A 16,053-nucleotide genomic window follows, 5' to 3' on the forward strand; every position below is an offset into this window, starting at 1 on the left:
GGCACTTAGAATAAAATGGCCGATAGATAGTCTGGGTCAAAGGGCAACCGATGGCTCCCAGCACAGGACGGGATTTAGTCGTGTGATGCTCAACGTTCACTCACCTGTTCAACTGCTTGCTCATCAGCCAATCACAGGGCTGCAACTCAACGCGCCGAGGCACGTGGACGCGGTGAAGATGGGCATCACCGCGAGGGAGGGGGGCGAGGGGGGTTCAGTGACTCTGGTGAGAAAGCTTATCTTCTATTTTTACGTCATTTTTCAGAACATTGTTCTCTTGTATCTTCAGGAGTAAAAGAAAGGAACCAAAATCTAAATGCCCCATCAGCTGATCAACTTACGGTAACAGACACCAGGGGGCAGCAATTCACAGAGAATATCAGAAGCATAGTTCTTATGTACCAAAACATAAATAGAACATATTTCGGGTTTAATATTAAATTGATCAGTGGTTGAACGAATGCTACAGAAAAACAATCATAAAGAAAGTATGATCAATTACTTTAAATGAACGACACTCTGCAGCAACACTGGAGCTGTCTCCTGCAGACCTGCACAGAGGAAACCATTCTATTCTTCTTCTTCCTCTTTTTCTTCTTCTTTTATGACGGTTTGCCAGTTTTTTCTCTTTTTTTCTCACATTTTGTGCACAGACAGACTTACAGCAGCTCATTCTCACTCATTTAACATTTAGGTTTAAAAAGTAAAATGTCAATCAACTGAAAAGTGAATAAAATTAGGTATCAAAACAACAAACTTGAAGTTGAGCTTTTTAGAGTGCACATACACACCCCCCCCCCACACACACACATACACACCCACACACCCCCACACACACACACCTACACACCCACACACACACACACCTACACACCCACACACACACACACAGTAATTACATACAAAAAGGAATAATGTACAAACGTGAATCATATCTCAATCATTTATTTTAATATAAAAGTTGCAGTTTTTGGGGAAGTTGTTTTAAAGAGGCGTTTCCACAGCAACAGGAGACAGATGTCAGAGACGAGTTCTGAGGTGTTAAACGCCCGTTTAACAGATAGTTATAAATAGTTAAACCACTAATAGCAGCTTCTTTCAAGTAAACCATGTGACCAGCTGGGTGAACTTCCTGTTTCTGTCAAAGCAGCCTGAGACCTTTAGTGAAGGGTTTTGTACATTAATTCATTATTTACTTTTTATAGATCATCATCATCTGTGTGTTAACAATTTAACAGATTGAAGTTATTGTTAGTTTATCAAATGAATGTTAGTCAAGTTTTATTAGACAAACAAACATGGAATAACTTATTATAACTTAGTTTGCGCGTGCGTGTTTGCGTGTGTGTGTGTGTGTGTGTGTGTTTGTGTGTGTGTGTGTGTGTTGTATCCACAGGCCGGTACCTCCAAGCTGTGGACATGTTCACAGCACCATCTACTACGACCTCAAGGGCCACAGGTGAAATGTGACCCCTGACCTCTGACCCTCCATCTCAGGTCACTCCGGTTCTCTCCCTGACCCCCAACATCACAGCGACATCACGATCCTGTAGATACACGCTCTACAACATCAGGAGAACACGACCCCTTCTCACTCAGAAGACGGCTCAGGTACTGATTCAGGCTCTTGTCATCTCCCGTCTTGACTACTGTAACTCTTTGCTGGCAGGTCTCCCTGCTACCGCCATACGACCACTGCAGCTCATCCAGAATGCAGCAGCTCCACTGGTCTTCAACCTTCCGAAATACTCCCACACCACTTCTCCGTTCTCTTCACTGGTTACCAGTGGCTGCCTCATCCAGTTCAAATCACTGGTTCTCCTTGTAGCATGCTGTGAATGGATGGGGTTCAGTCTCCATCCCAACATCAAGCTGCTTGTTCCTCCCTCACTGAGAGCAAAACACTGGACTAGATCTCCACTCTTTGCTGTCCTGCTCCTAAATGGTGGAAGGAGCTCTGTGATGACATCAGGACCACAGAGAGCCTTCACATCTTCAGACTAAACCTCCACTAACACACTAACACACTGTAGACCTTAAAGTGGACTTATAATGGATCTGAACTAGAACAAGTTGTAAAGCAGCTTATTTGATGAAATTGTACTTTCTTGTTGAGTTTGTACAGTAATTACATACAAAAATAAATAATGTACAAACGTGAATCATATCTCAATCATCATGTGTTTAAATATAATAACAAAGTTGTAGTTTTTGGGGAAGTTGTTTTAAAAAGGCGTTTCCACAGCAACAGGAGACAGATGTCAGAGACGAGTTCTGAGGTGTTAAACGTCCGTTTAACAGATAATTATAAATAGTTAAACCACTAATGGCAGCTTCTTTGAAATAAACCATGTGACCAGCCGGGTGAACTTCCTGTTTCTGTCAAAGCAGCCTGAGACCTTTAGTGAAGGGTTTTGTACATTAATTCATTATTTACTTTTTATAGATCATCATCGTCAGTGAGTTTACAATTGAACAGATTTAACAGATATAAGTTGTAGTTAGTTAGTCAAATTAATGTTAATCAAGTTTTTTAAGACATACAAACATGGAATAACTTACTAGATACTGACTGTGGTGGCGGGCGTCGTTTCGGCTCGGCTGCAGAGGGAGAGAGAGGGGGAGTGGCTCGGGGAATGGTGACAGCTGGAGGGAATGAACCTCTAGCTGAGGACAATTGAAGAGATGCTTCCCCGTCTATTTAACAGAGAGACCGACCGAGCGAGCGGGGTGTTCCAGCAAGCCGGAGAAATAATAACAATAAAGACGGTTACCAACTGTGAACAGGTGTCTGTGAGTCCTTACGTTCCCCCCATAGTAACCCAGCTGTTACAGTGGCGCCAAACGTGGAGGGGGGACAATGACGGACGACAACAGGCAGGAGATACCGACCCAGCCGTTTATGGCACTGGGCCGAATGATCAGGGAGCTGGCGGCCATCCAGCGCGACCAGGCGGAGGCCAACCGTCAGTTCCTGGGGGCGCTCCAAGCCCAAATGGGGAGACAAGCCCAGCCGCACCCCCGCCGGCGCCCGGGATGGCGGCGTTATCTGGAGGCCTTCGAGGCGACGGCGGAGGCGTGTGGCCGGTGCGGCTGTTACCGCTCCTGACGGGGGAAGCGCAGACGGCGGCCATGGGACTCCCACCGGCGGCACGACGGAAGTATGCGGCCGTCCGGAAGGCCGTGGTGGACAGGCTGGGACTACTCCCGGAGGACCACCGCCGCCGGTTTCGCGAGGCCAGGCTGGGGCCGGAGGACCGGCCGTTTTCATACGGGCAGCGGCTCAAGGACTCCGCGGCCAGATGGTTGCTGCCGAACGGGCCGGGTGGGGCGTGTAATGGCAAAATATAATGATGCCATAATGTCCTATTAGATTAATGTCTAAAACCAATCGTGACTTTAATTCTGAGGAAGTCCCAAGACCCCAGCTGTGTGGGAACGATCTAAACGGAATAATCTCAAAGCACCTCTCCTCTTTGATCCCATTTGTCTTTGCATAACACCGCTGCGTGGAGGAAGGAGAAGGTGTGAACTTCTTTGGCTATTGTCCTAGATCTAATCAAACATCTGTTGTAAGCATCTTGAGTTTCCCTTCAAGTCTGAGACCTCCTTGCCTGTCTCAAACTCTTTAGCATAACAAAACCAAGGTGTTAACCCTGTCGATGTATAAATATAGCCATGTTCCTCTCAAACATTAAGAAGGAGCTTGCCACTGCCTGTCCATGTAAAGCTGTCGCAGACCTCTTCTTCCTTGCAAGAAATAAACGGAAAATGCAACTTTGATTGACAAGAGACTTTTCAACTGATTCCCGATTGCACGAGAAAATCTTCCACAACAGGCGCAGGCAGTAATGGAGAAGGTGGTGTTGGAGCAGCTTATGGTGGGGCTCCCGGAACGGACTGCGGCGTGGGTGCAGTGTCACCGGCCCCCGACCGTTGAGGCAGCGGTTACCCTGGCCGAGGACCATCTGGCGGTGCATCCCAGCGGGGGAGGAAGACAGCTGGGGCCAGCGGAGCGACCCACACCGGCCCCGCGACGGCCCTCGTTCCCCCCGGCATACTCTCCACGGACAGCAGCAGACGGCGGCGCCATTCCCGACCCACAGGGAGTGTCTCAAACGCCAGGGCAGGCGTGCTGGAGGTGCGGGCAGCCGGGTCGACAAACTCCTGGACCGGCTGGGCACTGCACGTTTCTTTACGACCCTGGATTTGACTAAGAGCTACTGGCAGATTCCCCTGTCGTCAGAGTCCAAAGAGAAAACTGCTTTCTCCACTCCGTATGGTTTGTACCAATTTACCATGCTTCCCTTTGGCTTGTTCGGTGCCACGGCCACGTTCCAGCGCCTCATGGATCGGGTGCTGCGTCCACATGCCGCATATGCGGCCGCGTACCTGGACGATGTAATCATCCACAGCACCACCTGGGCGGAGCATGTGCGGCGGGTGGATGCGGTGCTGGCGTCGCTGAGGCGGGCCGGGCTCACCGCCAACCCAGGGAAGTGTGCAGTTGGACGGAGGGAGGTACGGTATCTGGGGTACCACTTGGGGGGTGGGCAGGTGCGTCCTCAGGTGGACAAGACGAAAGCTATTGCGGCCTGCCCGCGCCCCAAGACAAAAAAAGAGGTGAGGCGGTTTTTGGGGCTGGCAGGTTACTATAGACGGTTCATCGCCGGCTTTGCGGACCTCACCAGCCCCTTAACCGACCTGACCCGGAAAGGTGCGTCAGATCCGGTCCAGTGGTCGGAGCAGTGCCAGCGGGCGTTTGAGAAGGTAAAACAGACTCTCTGTGGGGAGCCGCTCCTCCACACACCTAACTTTTCTCTCCCGTTTGTTCTGCAGACCGACGCGTCGGACAGGGGGCTGGGGGCCGTTTTGTCCCAGGAGGTCGAGGGGGTCGACCGCCCGGTGGTCTACATCAGCCGGAAACTGTCGGAGAGGGAGGCCAGGTACAGCACGGTGGAGAAGGAGTGCCTGGCCATCCGGTGGGCGGTGGGCTCCCTGCGTTACTACCTCCTGGGACGCCCATTCACCCTCTGTTCGGACCACGCCCCGCTCCAATGGTTCCACCGCATGAAGGATACTAACGCCCGGATCACTCGGTGGTATCTGGCCATGCAGCCTTTTAACTTCAAGGTGGTCCATAGGCCGGGGACGCAGATGGTCGTGGCGGACTTCCTCTCCCGCCCTCTGGAGGGAGGGGGGGGGGAGTAAGCTAGGCCGGACGGCTCCCCGGCCTAAGTCGGGCGGTGGGGGTATGTGGTGGCGGGCGTGGTTTCGGCTCGGCTGCAGAGGGAGAGAGAGGGGGAGTGGCTCGGGGAATGGTGACAGCTGGAGGTAATGAACCTCCAGCTGAGGACAATTGAAGAGATGCTTCCCCGTCTATTTAAAAGGGAGACCGACCGAGCGAGCGGGGTGTCCCAGCAAGCCGGAGAAATAATAACAATAAAGACGGTTACCAACTGTGAACAGGTGTCTGTGAGTCCTTACGTTCCCCCCATAGTAACCCAGCTGTTACACTGACATGTGTGTGTGTGTCTGTGTGTGTGTTGTATCCACAGGCCGGTACCTCAAAGCTGTAGAAATGTTCACAGCACCATCTACTACGACCTCAAGGGCCACGGGTCAAATGTGACCCCTGACCTCTGACCCTCCATCTCAGGTCACTCCGGTTTTCTCCCTGACCCCCAACATCACAGCGACAACACGATCCTGTAGATACACGCTCTACAACATCAGGAGAATACGACCCCTTCTCACTCAGATGGAGGCTCAGGTACTGATTCAGGCTCTTGTCATCTCCTTCACTATCGTAACATGTCATTTATCTGAAGCTTTTATCCAAAGCAACTTACAATAAGTGCATTTCAACCATAGAGACACACACTCAAAAGAACAAGAAACCACAAAAGTGTAATTTCATCAAATAAGCCAATTTACAACTTGTTATAGATAAGATCCATTATAAGTCCAGTTTAAGGGCTACAGTTAGTGATTTAGTGGAGGTTTTGTCTGAAGCTGTGTATTTTCAGCATATTTTGAATTTATTTCAGCTTCTCCTATTTTTATTCTTTCAGCAATGTTTTGAAATTAATTTCAGCTTTTTGCATTCCAACGCATTTTCAGTAGGAAATGCATTTTCTAGTGTGAATTATTACAGAGAATGAACAGACGTTGATGCTACTTATAGGTTCATCAATATGATCTTCACTTATTAACAACACTTTAATGATGTTTCCTTTCAGCAGAAGTAAGACACTAACTAACCGCACTAATGAGGTAAAGAGGAAGGAAGCCCTGCTGGGGTTGAACAGCAGCTTAGTACCAACTCCAGAAGAGAGGAGCTGACCTCAGAGACATCAGCCTCCTCTTTAGTGTAGACGTGTTTGTGGTGACTTAGTGAATAAAGAGTTTCTGATCTGCTGATTCAACACAGAGGAGCAGCTATGAGTTCATCAGCCGGTGGATTAGTCGTCTTCCTTCTCTCTGTACAAGGTACTGTACTTCTACATTTAGATTGGGAGGCCGTTAGCACCTCACACACACACAGGGAGCTGGCTTTTTAGTTCATACACAGGTCTGATGGCATCAAACACAAATAAGGACTAATGGTGCGTTTCCACCGTACGGTACGGTGCGGTACAGGTCGGGTCGGTACGGGTCGGGTCTGTTAACCATGATTTGGCAAGCGTTTCCACCGCCAACAGTACCCTTACTTGATCGGCGTGGTGTATTCCAGAAAGTAGTGTTAACGTCACTTGATGGCGTGGTATTGGACGGAAAGTAGATTGACGTCATTCGATTGCGCGAAAACTGAAAGCTAACCGCAAACAACAATGGAGACAAACAGACGATCCTGTTGTTGCTTCTCGATATGTGGCTGTTTGTCACAAGGAGACGACAATCTTTGACATTGTTGCGACGAAGTTGTAGTTTAAAAATGGTGCCTCGTGTGTTGTTTTTCCCCTTGCGGCACGCGCAAATGACGATGCTCTTTCAACCAATCAACGTTCTGCAGTGAGTCTAGCTCCACCCTTTAGTACCAAACAACTGTGCCAGGTACCCCAACGGAAGGGTACCCAGAAAGTGGTACGTTTCGGATTTTTGGTACTTTTCTCAACTTTTGGCAGTGGAGACACAAGTAAAAGGGTACCGACCCGACCCGTAGCGTACCGCACCGCTCAGTGGAAACACGCCTTTAATGAACATTAACAAAAAATAAATGTTCCCAATCATTTGTCTCTGTTCAACTTCTTCTAAATGTTCAGCAGCGTTTCTTTGCATTAGAACACATTTAGAGGCTGTGATTCACTCACAGTCTCTAAGGAGCTTTGTTCTGCTTTTAGTTGTGTTTTATTGTCTTATTATTAGGGTCCTCGCTACGACTAGTCGTACAGGAACCTATTGTATTTCAAGGAATTCTTATTATTCTTCTGACAAACCGCAGGCCTTTTTGGGGCCTTTATCATATTCAAAAAGGTGTTATATTTGGCATGGATATCCGTACTGTTAAAAAATTTGATTATTTTTGAGTCTCACATTTGGGTATAAAGAAATGTCTCTATAGCGCCCTCTAGAAAATTAAAAAAGACCACACTAGGCCAGTTTCCCCCCCGATGTCCGATCAACTTGAAAGTTGGCACACAGATTCTCTTCGACATGCTCTACAAAAAAGTCAATCATGGTATACAAATGAACCAAACTAGATTTGAGTGAAAAACAAATTTTTGGCAATTTCTCCTAAACGCTGAGTTTGATTGTCACAAAACCTTCAGTGGATCATTATTAGTTCAATGTGCCTTTGATATATCAGAATGGTGCTGATAACTCATTGTTTTAATGAGATATGGGCTAATTAACTTTGCAAGGGGTGTGGCTTAAACTGGCAGATTTTTTACTTCCAAATGACTTGGCCTGCTCTAACCAAAATTATAGCATGTGTGAACATTGAAGCCGTGAACAAACCCTATTTTTTTCATAATTTCTTACAGAAAATAGATTCAGAGCTGGATGCTGAGAAGTCAGCTTCCAGGGTTTACATTATATATGTATATCTACATATAGTATATTTGTCTTTTGTAAAAGTAATTCACATCTGAAGTTTGAGTTTCTTAAAGCCATTCCCTTTACAGTGTTAAAGCCCTTGTCCTCAGTGAGGTGTGACCTCTATCTCCCAGTATTGTTGCCCTCAGAGTTGTGGTTTCTCTACAGTTTCCATCTCCACTCTGCAGCAGACTGACCACAGACAGAAGAGCACAGAGCAAAGCACTCTTCTTCTCATCAACCAAACCCTTCTAATACTTCAACTTGAGCTTTTTCAAGTCCACAGGTTCAATACATCGCTGTTCCTTCCAGCTGCAGAGTTCATGTGGACATCGTGGACTCTTTCATTACTTTCTATAAACTCAATGATTTTCATATTTCTCATCATATCTTTTCTCTTCAGTAAACTACCAATGAGAGTGTGTCCTGTGATGTTGTTCTGAGTGTGACTGTGGTTCCTGATGTGCTGTGTTACAGTGATACAGAGTCAGGACGGATGGGGAGTGACTTACCGTCAGACTGAGGTCTGTGCTGTAAAAGGATCAGAAGTGGAAATAAACTGTAACTACACATACCCACCTGGAATACGTTACAATGATATAAAGGAAAGATTCTGGTTCACTAAAGAGAAAGATGGTGAACCTGTGGATCTGAAAACAGACTCTGAGTATTCAGGCCGTGTGGAGTTTGAATGTTCAAAGACGAGTTGCTATCTGAAGATCACAAACGTGAGAGAGAGCGACTCAGCTGAGTACAAACTCACATTCAGGACAAACAAACCAAGTGAGAAATATACTGGTTCACCTGGAGTCACTTTGTCCGTCACAGGTAACATTTTAATTCACATATTAATCATCTCCAAATGTTCAACATCTAGAAAACTAGAGTATAAATGTCTTCTGTGAATGTTGACACTTTAATAAATAATATTCACAGATCCAGGTCTCCAGGTGCAGGTGAACAGATCAAATTCTACCTGGTTGGAGCTGACGTGTCACAGCAGCTGTGATCTGTCTCATCATCCTGGATACAACTGGTACAAGAATGAAGAGATCATCCAGAATGTATCTTCTCTTCTAGTCTCCTCTGGTTCTACAGACAGATATTCCTGTGGTTTAAGAGGATCTTCTGGTCATCGTTCTCCTGCAGTGTGTAAGTTGACTCCAGTGTGTCGGCCTGTGGAGCTTCAACAACATTTCATATGGAGACACCAGACCGCTGCATGTAAACTAGAGGCATCAAAAAGATGAAGCACCACATTCCTCAGGAGGTGGAGCCGTGGTCCACTGACCAGAGGGTCGCTGGTTCAATCCCCGGCCCCTGCAGTCTACGTGTAGAAGTGTCACTCACACACTGACACAACAATATGATTCTAATCACAGCTCTAAACACACTGGAGTCTAAATGTTAAAGTACACACAGCTGCTTATTGATGTCATTCTGTTATTCATAGAAACTCAAATATAAACTATTACCAGACAGAATAATATGATGTTCATAAAGACTCAAGTGAATTCTTCCAGAACAGAAGTAGAAGTGATGTGTCAGCTGGGTGGAGGAAACAATCAATAACTCCTCCAACAACTAGAAGTGAGAGGACAGACTCAGCTAAGGACACAAGCAGCATCTAAAGAGAAGAATGTGTGGAGATATGAACATTACAAAGGATTAAAGGCTGCTTATTGTCACTTTACACCAGCAGGAGTCTCACCTGTGACACCTGCTGTGATGAAGAATAGAGAAAGACACACAAGTATTAATTCAAAGGATCAACTATCTACACTGACATCTTCTAACCTCTTAGTGTGTTTATTCATGTCTCCTCCAGATGGTCCACGGAGTCCCTCTGTGTCAGTGAGTCCCTCTGCTGAGATGATGGAGGGTGGTTCAGTGAATCTGACCTGTAGCGCTGATGCTAACCCAGCAGCTAACTACACCTGGTACAAGGAGCATGAAGACTCACCACGAGCATCAGGACAGATGTTCACCATCACTGACTTCAGAGCTGAACACAGTGGGAATTATTCCTGTGAAGCCCAGAACGAGATGGGACGTAGTACCTCCACCTTACATCTGATTACTTCTCCAGGTGAGTTTCTCCATGACATGAATCATGTGACTAACAAACATCTCCCTGCACGTTTATTCATGGATCAAATCCTTCTGATGAGGTAACGTGCTGTTTGTCTAATAACTGTGTGTCTCCAGGTGGAGATACAACAACAATGATAATAAACATCACCAGGTGGACTCTGGTGGTTGTGATGCTGATTCTTCTGCTTGTCTTCTGTCTGTGGATGAGGTGAAACATCTAGAACTCATCCTCACTGAGCTTTTACTCACTACTAGTTCAGATAAATGTTGAATGTATTTGTGTATTTGTGTGTTTTATGATTGAATGCAGGAAGAAGAAAGCTGTGAGCTCCACCACTGAACCACATGAGCCCAGAGAGGCTGTGGAGGTGAGACATTTGTCCTCAGAGACAGAACCCACCAAAGGGACATCGTCTGTTGGTATTAAGTCATGAAGATATTTCATAAGTAACTTGATCACTGACATCTTTCTCCTTTTGAACCACCAATATTTATTCAGCACATTTCCTGCAGATGTCCTTTGAATCCAAAGAGCGGTTTGAAGGACACAGAGTCTTGTTGGGTTTGACATTGAGAAGCAGCTCGGCTCGTAGAGTCTTGCTGCAGCAAACCACACTGCATGTCCTCCTGCAGCTTCATGTCATTGTTGGAATGCTGTAGGGGCTTAACCGAGGGTCGCTTGTATCTGAACTGCTTCTCTGAGGCCTTTGACTCTCATCTTCTCTCCATCAGATGGACCTTCATCCTGAGTATGAGGACCTCTCAGCACAGAGAGAAGACCCAGAGGAGCAGGAAGACCAGGTGTGAAGGTCAGCCAGGTGTCAGTCTGCTGCAACTCAAAACTACTTCCTGCGTCCATTTCTGAGGAATAACGTCATGTGATCTTCTTCAGATGCAGTGGAACCAGAGGGAGACTCACCTGGACGGAGACAGCAACAAGTGGACATGTTTCCCTTCAGTACCATCAGTTATTATCTAAGGTCTTTACACAGTTAAAACTATAATTTTTATTTCATTAGGGTCCTCGCTACGACTAGTCGTAGAGGAACCTATTGCATTTCAAGGAATTATTATTATTATTATTCTCACAAACCGCAGGCCTTTTTGGGGCCTTTATCATATCAAGGTGTTAAATTTGGCATGGATATCTGGACTGTTAAAAAATTTGATACATTTTGAGTCTCACATTTGGGTATAAAGAAATGTCTCTATAGCGCCCTCTAGAAAATTAAAAAAGACCACACTAGGCCAGTTTCCCCCCCGATGTCCGATCAACTTGAAAGTTGGCACACAGATTCTCTTCGACATGCTCTACAAAAGAGTCAATCATGGTATACAAATGAACCAAACTAGATTTGAGTGAAAAACTAATTTTTGGCAATTTCTCCTAAACGCTGAGTTTGATTGTCACAAAACCTTCAGTGGATCATTATTAGTTCAATGTGCCTTTGATATATCAGAATGGTGCTGATAACTCATTGTTTTAATGAGATATGGGCTAATTAACTTTGCAAGGGGTGTGGCTTAAACTGGCAGATTTTTTACTTCCAAATGACTTGGCCTGCTCTAACCAAAATTATAGCATGTGTGAACATTGAAGTCCTAAACACACACTAATATTTTCATAATTTCTGAAGAATAGAATTAATTAAGTAATTAATGGTTGAAAATCTGCCTTTTGGGGCTGTTTTGGCCTATTTTCATGATTTCTTACAGTTGTAAAAGTTTAAAACACCATATTTCTCATATAGCATGAACTTCTCACCCTATAAACATCCATATGATCATTTCTAACCTGTTTTATTGTTTTATTTTAAGAAGATATTACGGTTAATGAACTTTAAAGATTTGCCTTTTTGGAATATTTTCATAATTTCTTACAGTTGTAAAAGGTCGACCTCCCAGGGGATGTGTACTATCAACCTGAAGTGGAATGGTCATGAAAGTATTGATTGTTTCCTTTTAAATCTAACCAGAAAATGACAAAATGTAGTCCGGTGATTGAGATATTGAAGGAAATTGGCTCTTGTATGGTATTCTGAGAGGCGTTAATCTCTTAATGATACATCAGAAGCTCCTGGTTATATGTTAAAATAAAAGAGCTAAGACCATGATAATGTCAAAGATAAAGTTTGCAAAGCGGCATTCCTGGCGTTGCTCTACACGGTTAACGACCACCGACTTGCGAACGTTTTGTCCTACGGCCGCAGGGTTCCTCGGCTGCATTTGTAACCGTCCGGCCAGGCCCCGACGTGCAAGGAGTAGCGAGGACCCGTCCAACGCTGCTCGCAGCTTTAATTTTAAATGTTCTTTTATTGTGATTTGCATTTCATTGGAAGAGAACTTTGAATTTTATCATTGCTTCAATGTGTTTTATAGCTAAACTTGCCTTGAAATATCGGAATATTCATGATGCTTTAATTATACCTGCTGGTACATGTGTGCATGATTTAATTGAAATGCAATAAATTGCCTTTAAGAAATACTGATCACCATCTTATCCAGTCTTTCTTCATGAGATTATAGGACAAAGGGGCGGAAATAAAAAGTATTTTAGGAGTTAAATTGTTAGGGGCTTTGTATGACTCAGCACGCAGTGATCCCACACAGGACACCAACTGGTGATTCGAGTAGTTTTAATGCTCAGATTAAATATGCAGGTATGGCAACTCGGTGCGAAGTCCAAATGGAGACGTCAAGACTGGTTGGGGGGGGGCAGGCAGCACACCAGGGGAGGACCAGGTGGGTAGTTGGATCTGTAGTGGAAGAGCAGAGATCAGACAACAGATCGATAGAGCTACTGGGGTGGTCTCGGTAGTGCGAGCCGTCGTATGGCGCCACCGTTACCACATAGTGGAATTCAACGATCTGGCAATGAAGAGGTGAGCAGCCCGAGTCTAAATGCTGTCGGGGTGATTGCAGGATGAGGTTCAGCTGTGCAGCCTGGAAGGCCACGCCTCCTGCAGGTGGAGCATAGACAGACACACAGGGGAAATGGGAGATGGAAACACGCAGGATGGGGGAAAAAGGCAGCTGACCCACAACATAAATGGTCTCCATCTTTGAAAAAGAACATTTGCAATGATGTTTAAATAACGACTAATATTTCAGTAGGACCCTTATTGTGACGGGTGAATTATAAACTTCCTGTTCAGTTCTAATTGGAGCGAAGGCAAAACATTTGCATTAAAAAAAGACATTAAGAAGGATGTAAAAAAAAGTCTCATATTACAGTATGACTTTTATCATAAAAAAGGTTTTATAATAGTATGTAAAGAAAGGTTTAGAAAAGGTTGTTGTTGGGGATTCGTCCCCTGAGACACTGATCTCGGCATCGGCACCAAATTTCATTGTCGATTTGTTGTGTCGCGTGATTATTACATCACCCAATGAGTTGCAGCGATGCGTACGCAGAAAAAAAAAAAAAAAAGAGCTGAGCTGACGAGGTCGGTGGACGATGCAGTCAACATGGATGCACCGTCTGCTGCAACACCTTGACTCCCCAGAGATGTATGCAAGGGTTCTGTTTGTGGACTTCAGCTCAGCGATCAACACCATCATCCCGGAGGTACCAACCCAAACTCTCCCAGCTCACCGTCCCAGCCTCCACTTGTCAGTGGATCACAAAACATCTGACGGACAGGACACAGCAGGTGATGATGGGAAAATCACATCTAGGACCCGGATTATCAGCACTGGCGCCCCCCAGGAATGTGCGCTCTCCCTACTGCTCTTCTCCCTCTACACCAACGACTGCACCTCAGCAGGGCTGGACTGGGACAAAAAAAGGGCCCTGGTTTTTCTGCTCAGACCGGCCCCCCACAATCGGTCAGACACAACCACCAACCAGTACACTATCCTAGCTATCCCTGTAGATATGCATATCTACTGTTCCCAAAAACCCATACAAAGCTGAGAACTACTGTAAGTGCCATGGACAGTAATGTCGGTAATCAGACAGTTGATGGACCCCCTTGACTTCCATAGTAGAAAAAAAATACTATGGAAGTCAATGGGGTCCATCAACTGTCTGATTACCGACATTTTTCAAAATATATATTTTTGTTTATCAGAATAAAGAAATTCATACAGGTTTGAAACAACTTGGGGGTGAGTAAATGATGACACAATTTTCATTTTTGGGTGAACTATCCCTTTAAAGAGCACAAACCCTCTTTAATATGACACCAAACAACATTTACCTCTAATTGTTGAGATACTTCCCATAAAAAACCTTTACAAACAAATTACTCACACAAAACGTCCTGATAATATATATATACAATTTAGAGTATTCACTTGCTGTAATATTGCATATTGATGATATTGGAAATTCAGATGAAACATTATAAAATATCTAGTTAGTTGAATATACAGCTTTCAAAATGCAAAGCGGGTTTTTAACCCCTAAATAACATACATTAGCGACCTCTTCTAACGTGTAACTCGTTGGTGAGTAATAATTAAAATAATCAAATGGCATCATTTCAGTTTTTTTCTAGAGAAGAAGGGCCGTTATGGGTTTTAAATGGTTACATTAGAATATATAATATATATAATATCCCAAGTTGCAATTGAATAAGTGAACTCAACTCTGCTTGCTACAAAAACAGAGCAAAATATCTTATGCTGTTATTTGACTTTAACTGAGTGGCCATTGCAGTCACTTTTAAGTGACAATTTGACAAATGACAACCTGACACTCAGACTTTATAATAGCAACAACCGACAACGATAATGTTTGTTGCCTTATTATAATATTCATTATTTGAGGTAACTGTTAAATCGTCATCATCTTCGTTGTGGCCCAGCCCAGCCACACACACTATCCTCATGCACCGCCCTGATTAACACTCCCTCCCTGTTCATGGAGCTGCTTGCTTACCGTTTCAATGACACTCTCCTGCTCACTCTGCCCCTCCTGGACTTCACTGTCACACCGACACCTGCTGCACCTTCTCCTCTGCTGCCTGCGAGCTAGGTTTGCCAACCGTCCCGTATTACCCGGGACATCCAGAATTATGGGCAATTTTGATTTGTCCCGTCCGGGACAGCTCCAGTACCGATTTCCAATCACAGCCTGCTAAGTCAATGACGCGCGAAAAACTCCCGGTTGTTGTGAAGTTGTGTCGCATCAGAGCAGTGTGCGCGCGGGTGGCCGGTGGCCAGAGCGGAGCATGTGAGGTTGTGCAAACCCGGCCGCCGACCGCTAACGTCCCCCCCAGCCCGCGAAAGTGTCCCTGATTTGGGGTTGGGAGAGTTGGCAACCCTACTGCGAGCCGCAAGCACCGCTCTCGCTGTGGCTAGTCACCTCTCCTCCTCCATGTGCTATGTTCACCTGCTGGTTCTGCAACATGTCGTCAGGTTCTGTAGTAGTTTTGGAAACTGAAGCTACAGCACTAAACACGTCGGTTATTTTTGAACATGTTGAGGCATCAACCTCTAGATTTTTTTTGGCCCGCAATTTCTCTGCACCCCCCTTGCTCTTACGTTTTTGTTTCTCCATCTTAATCCACACATTTCTTTCTAGCTTTGAGTCACTGAATGCATCTGACTGACACACGGAGAGGGAGGGGTGGAGCCTGCAAAGAGATGATTGGGCCAGCCCAGTGTCCGTATGGAAAATCAACCAATGGGCCGCTGTCCCTGCTTTAAGTGCGTCGGCCCACCGGGCATTTGCCCGGTGGGCCCGATTACCAGTCCAGCCCTGCACCTCAGGGACCCGTCTGTTAAACTCCTGAAGTTCGCAGATGACACAACAGTCATCGGCCTCATCAGGGACGGTGAGGAGTCTGCGTACAGACGGGAGGTTGAACAGCTGGTCCTCTGGTGTGGTCACAACAACCTGGAGCTAAACAAGCTCACTGTGGAGATGACAGTGGACTTTGGGAAGAGCACCCCACCACTTACACCCCTCAC

At 45.6% G+C, this 16,053-nt stretch overlaps 1 protein-coding gene across 2 annotated transcripts in view; it reads left to right on the plus strand.

Moving 5' to 3' along the window:
* Nucleotides 1-12,612, plus strand: part of LOC119218033 (carcinoembryonic antigen-related cell adhesion molecule 5-like) — an 82,554-nt gene extending 69,942 nt beyond the window's left edge. The window contains exons 1-8 of one of the 2 annotated variants that reach the window (XM_062564312.1): nucleotides 6,254-6,492; nucleotides 8,518-8,868; nucleotides 8,977-9,192; nucleotides 9,869-10,129; nucleotides 10,249-10,342; nucleotides 10,445-10,502; nucleotides 10,867-10,943; nucleotides 11,027-12,612. In XM_062564312.1, the coding sequence (XP_062420296.1) occupies nucleotides 6,444-6,492; nucleotides 8,518-8,868; nucleotides 8,977-9,192; nucleotides 9,869-10,129; nucleotides 10,249-10,342; nucleotides 10,445-10,502; nucleotides 10,867-10,941 (1,104 nt within the window). In that variant the 5' untranslated portion in view covers nucleotides 6,254-6,443 and the 3' untranslated portion in view covers nucleotides 10,942-10,943; nucleotides 11,027-12,612. Of the gene's footprint in view, nucleotides 6,493-8,517; nucleotides 8,869-8,976; nucleotides 9,193-9,868; nucleotides 10,130-10,248; nucleotides 10,343-10,444; nucleotides 10,503-10,866; nucleotides 10,944-11,026 lie in introns of those variants that run through there. The other variant, XM_062564313.1, reaches the window with a different exon arrangement.
* The last annotated feature ends 3,441 nt before the right edge of the window (nucleotides 12,613-16,053 follow it).

The sequence above is a fragment of the Pungitius pungitius genome, chromosome 9 (assembly GCF_949316345.1).
Source record: "Pungitius pungitius chromosome 9, fPunPun2.1, whole genome shotgun sequence".
Taxonomy (NCBI): domain Eukaryota; kingdom Metazoa; phylum Chordata; class Actinopteri; order Perciformes; family Gasterosteidae; genus Pungitius; species Pungitius pungitius.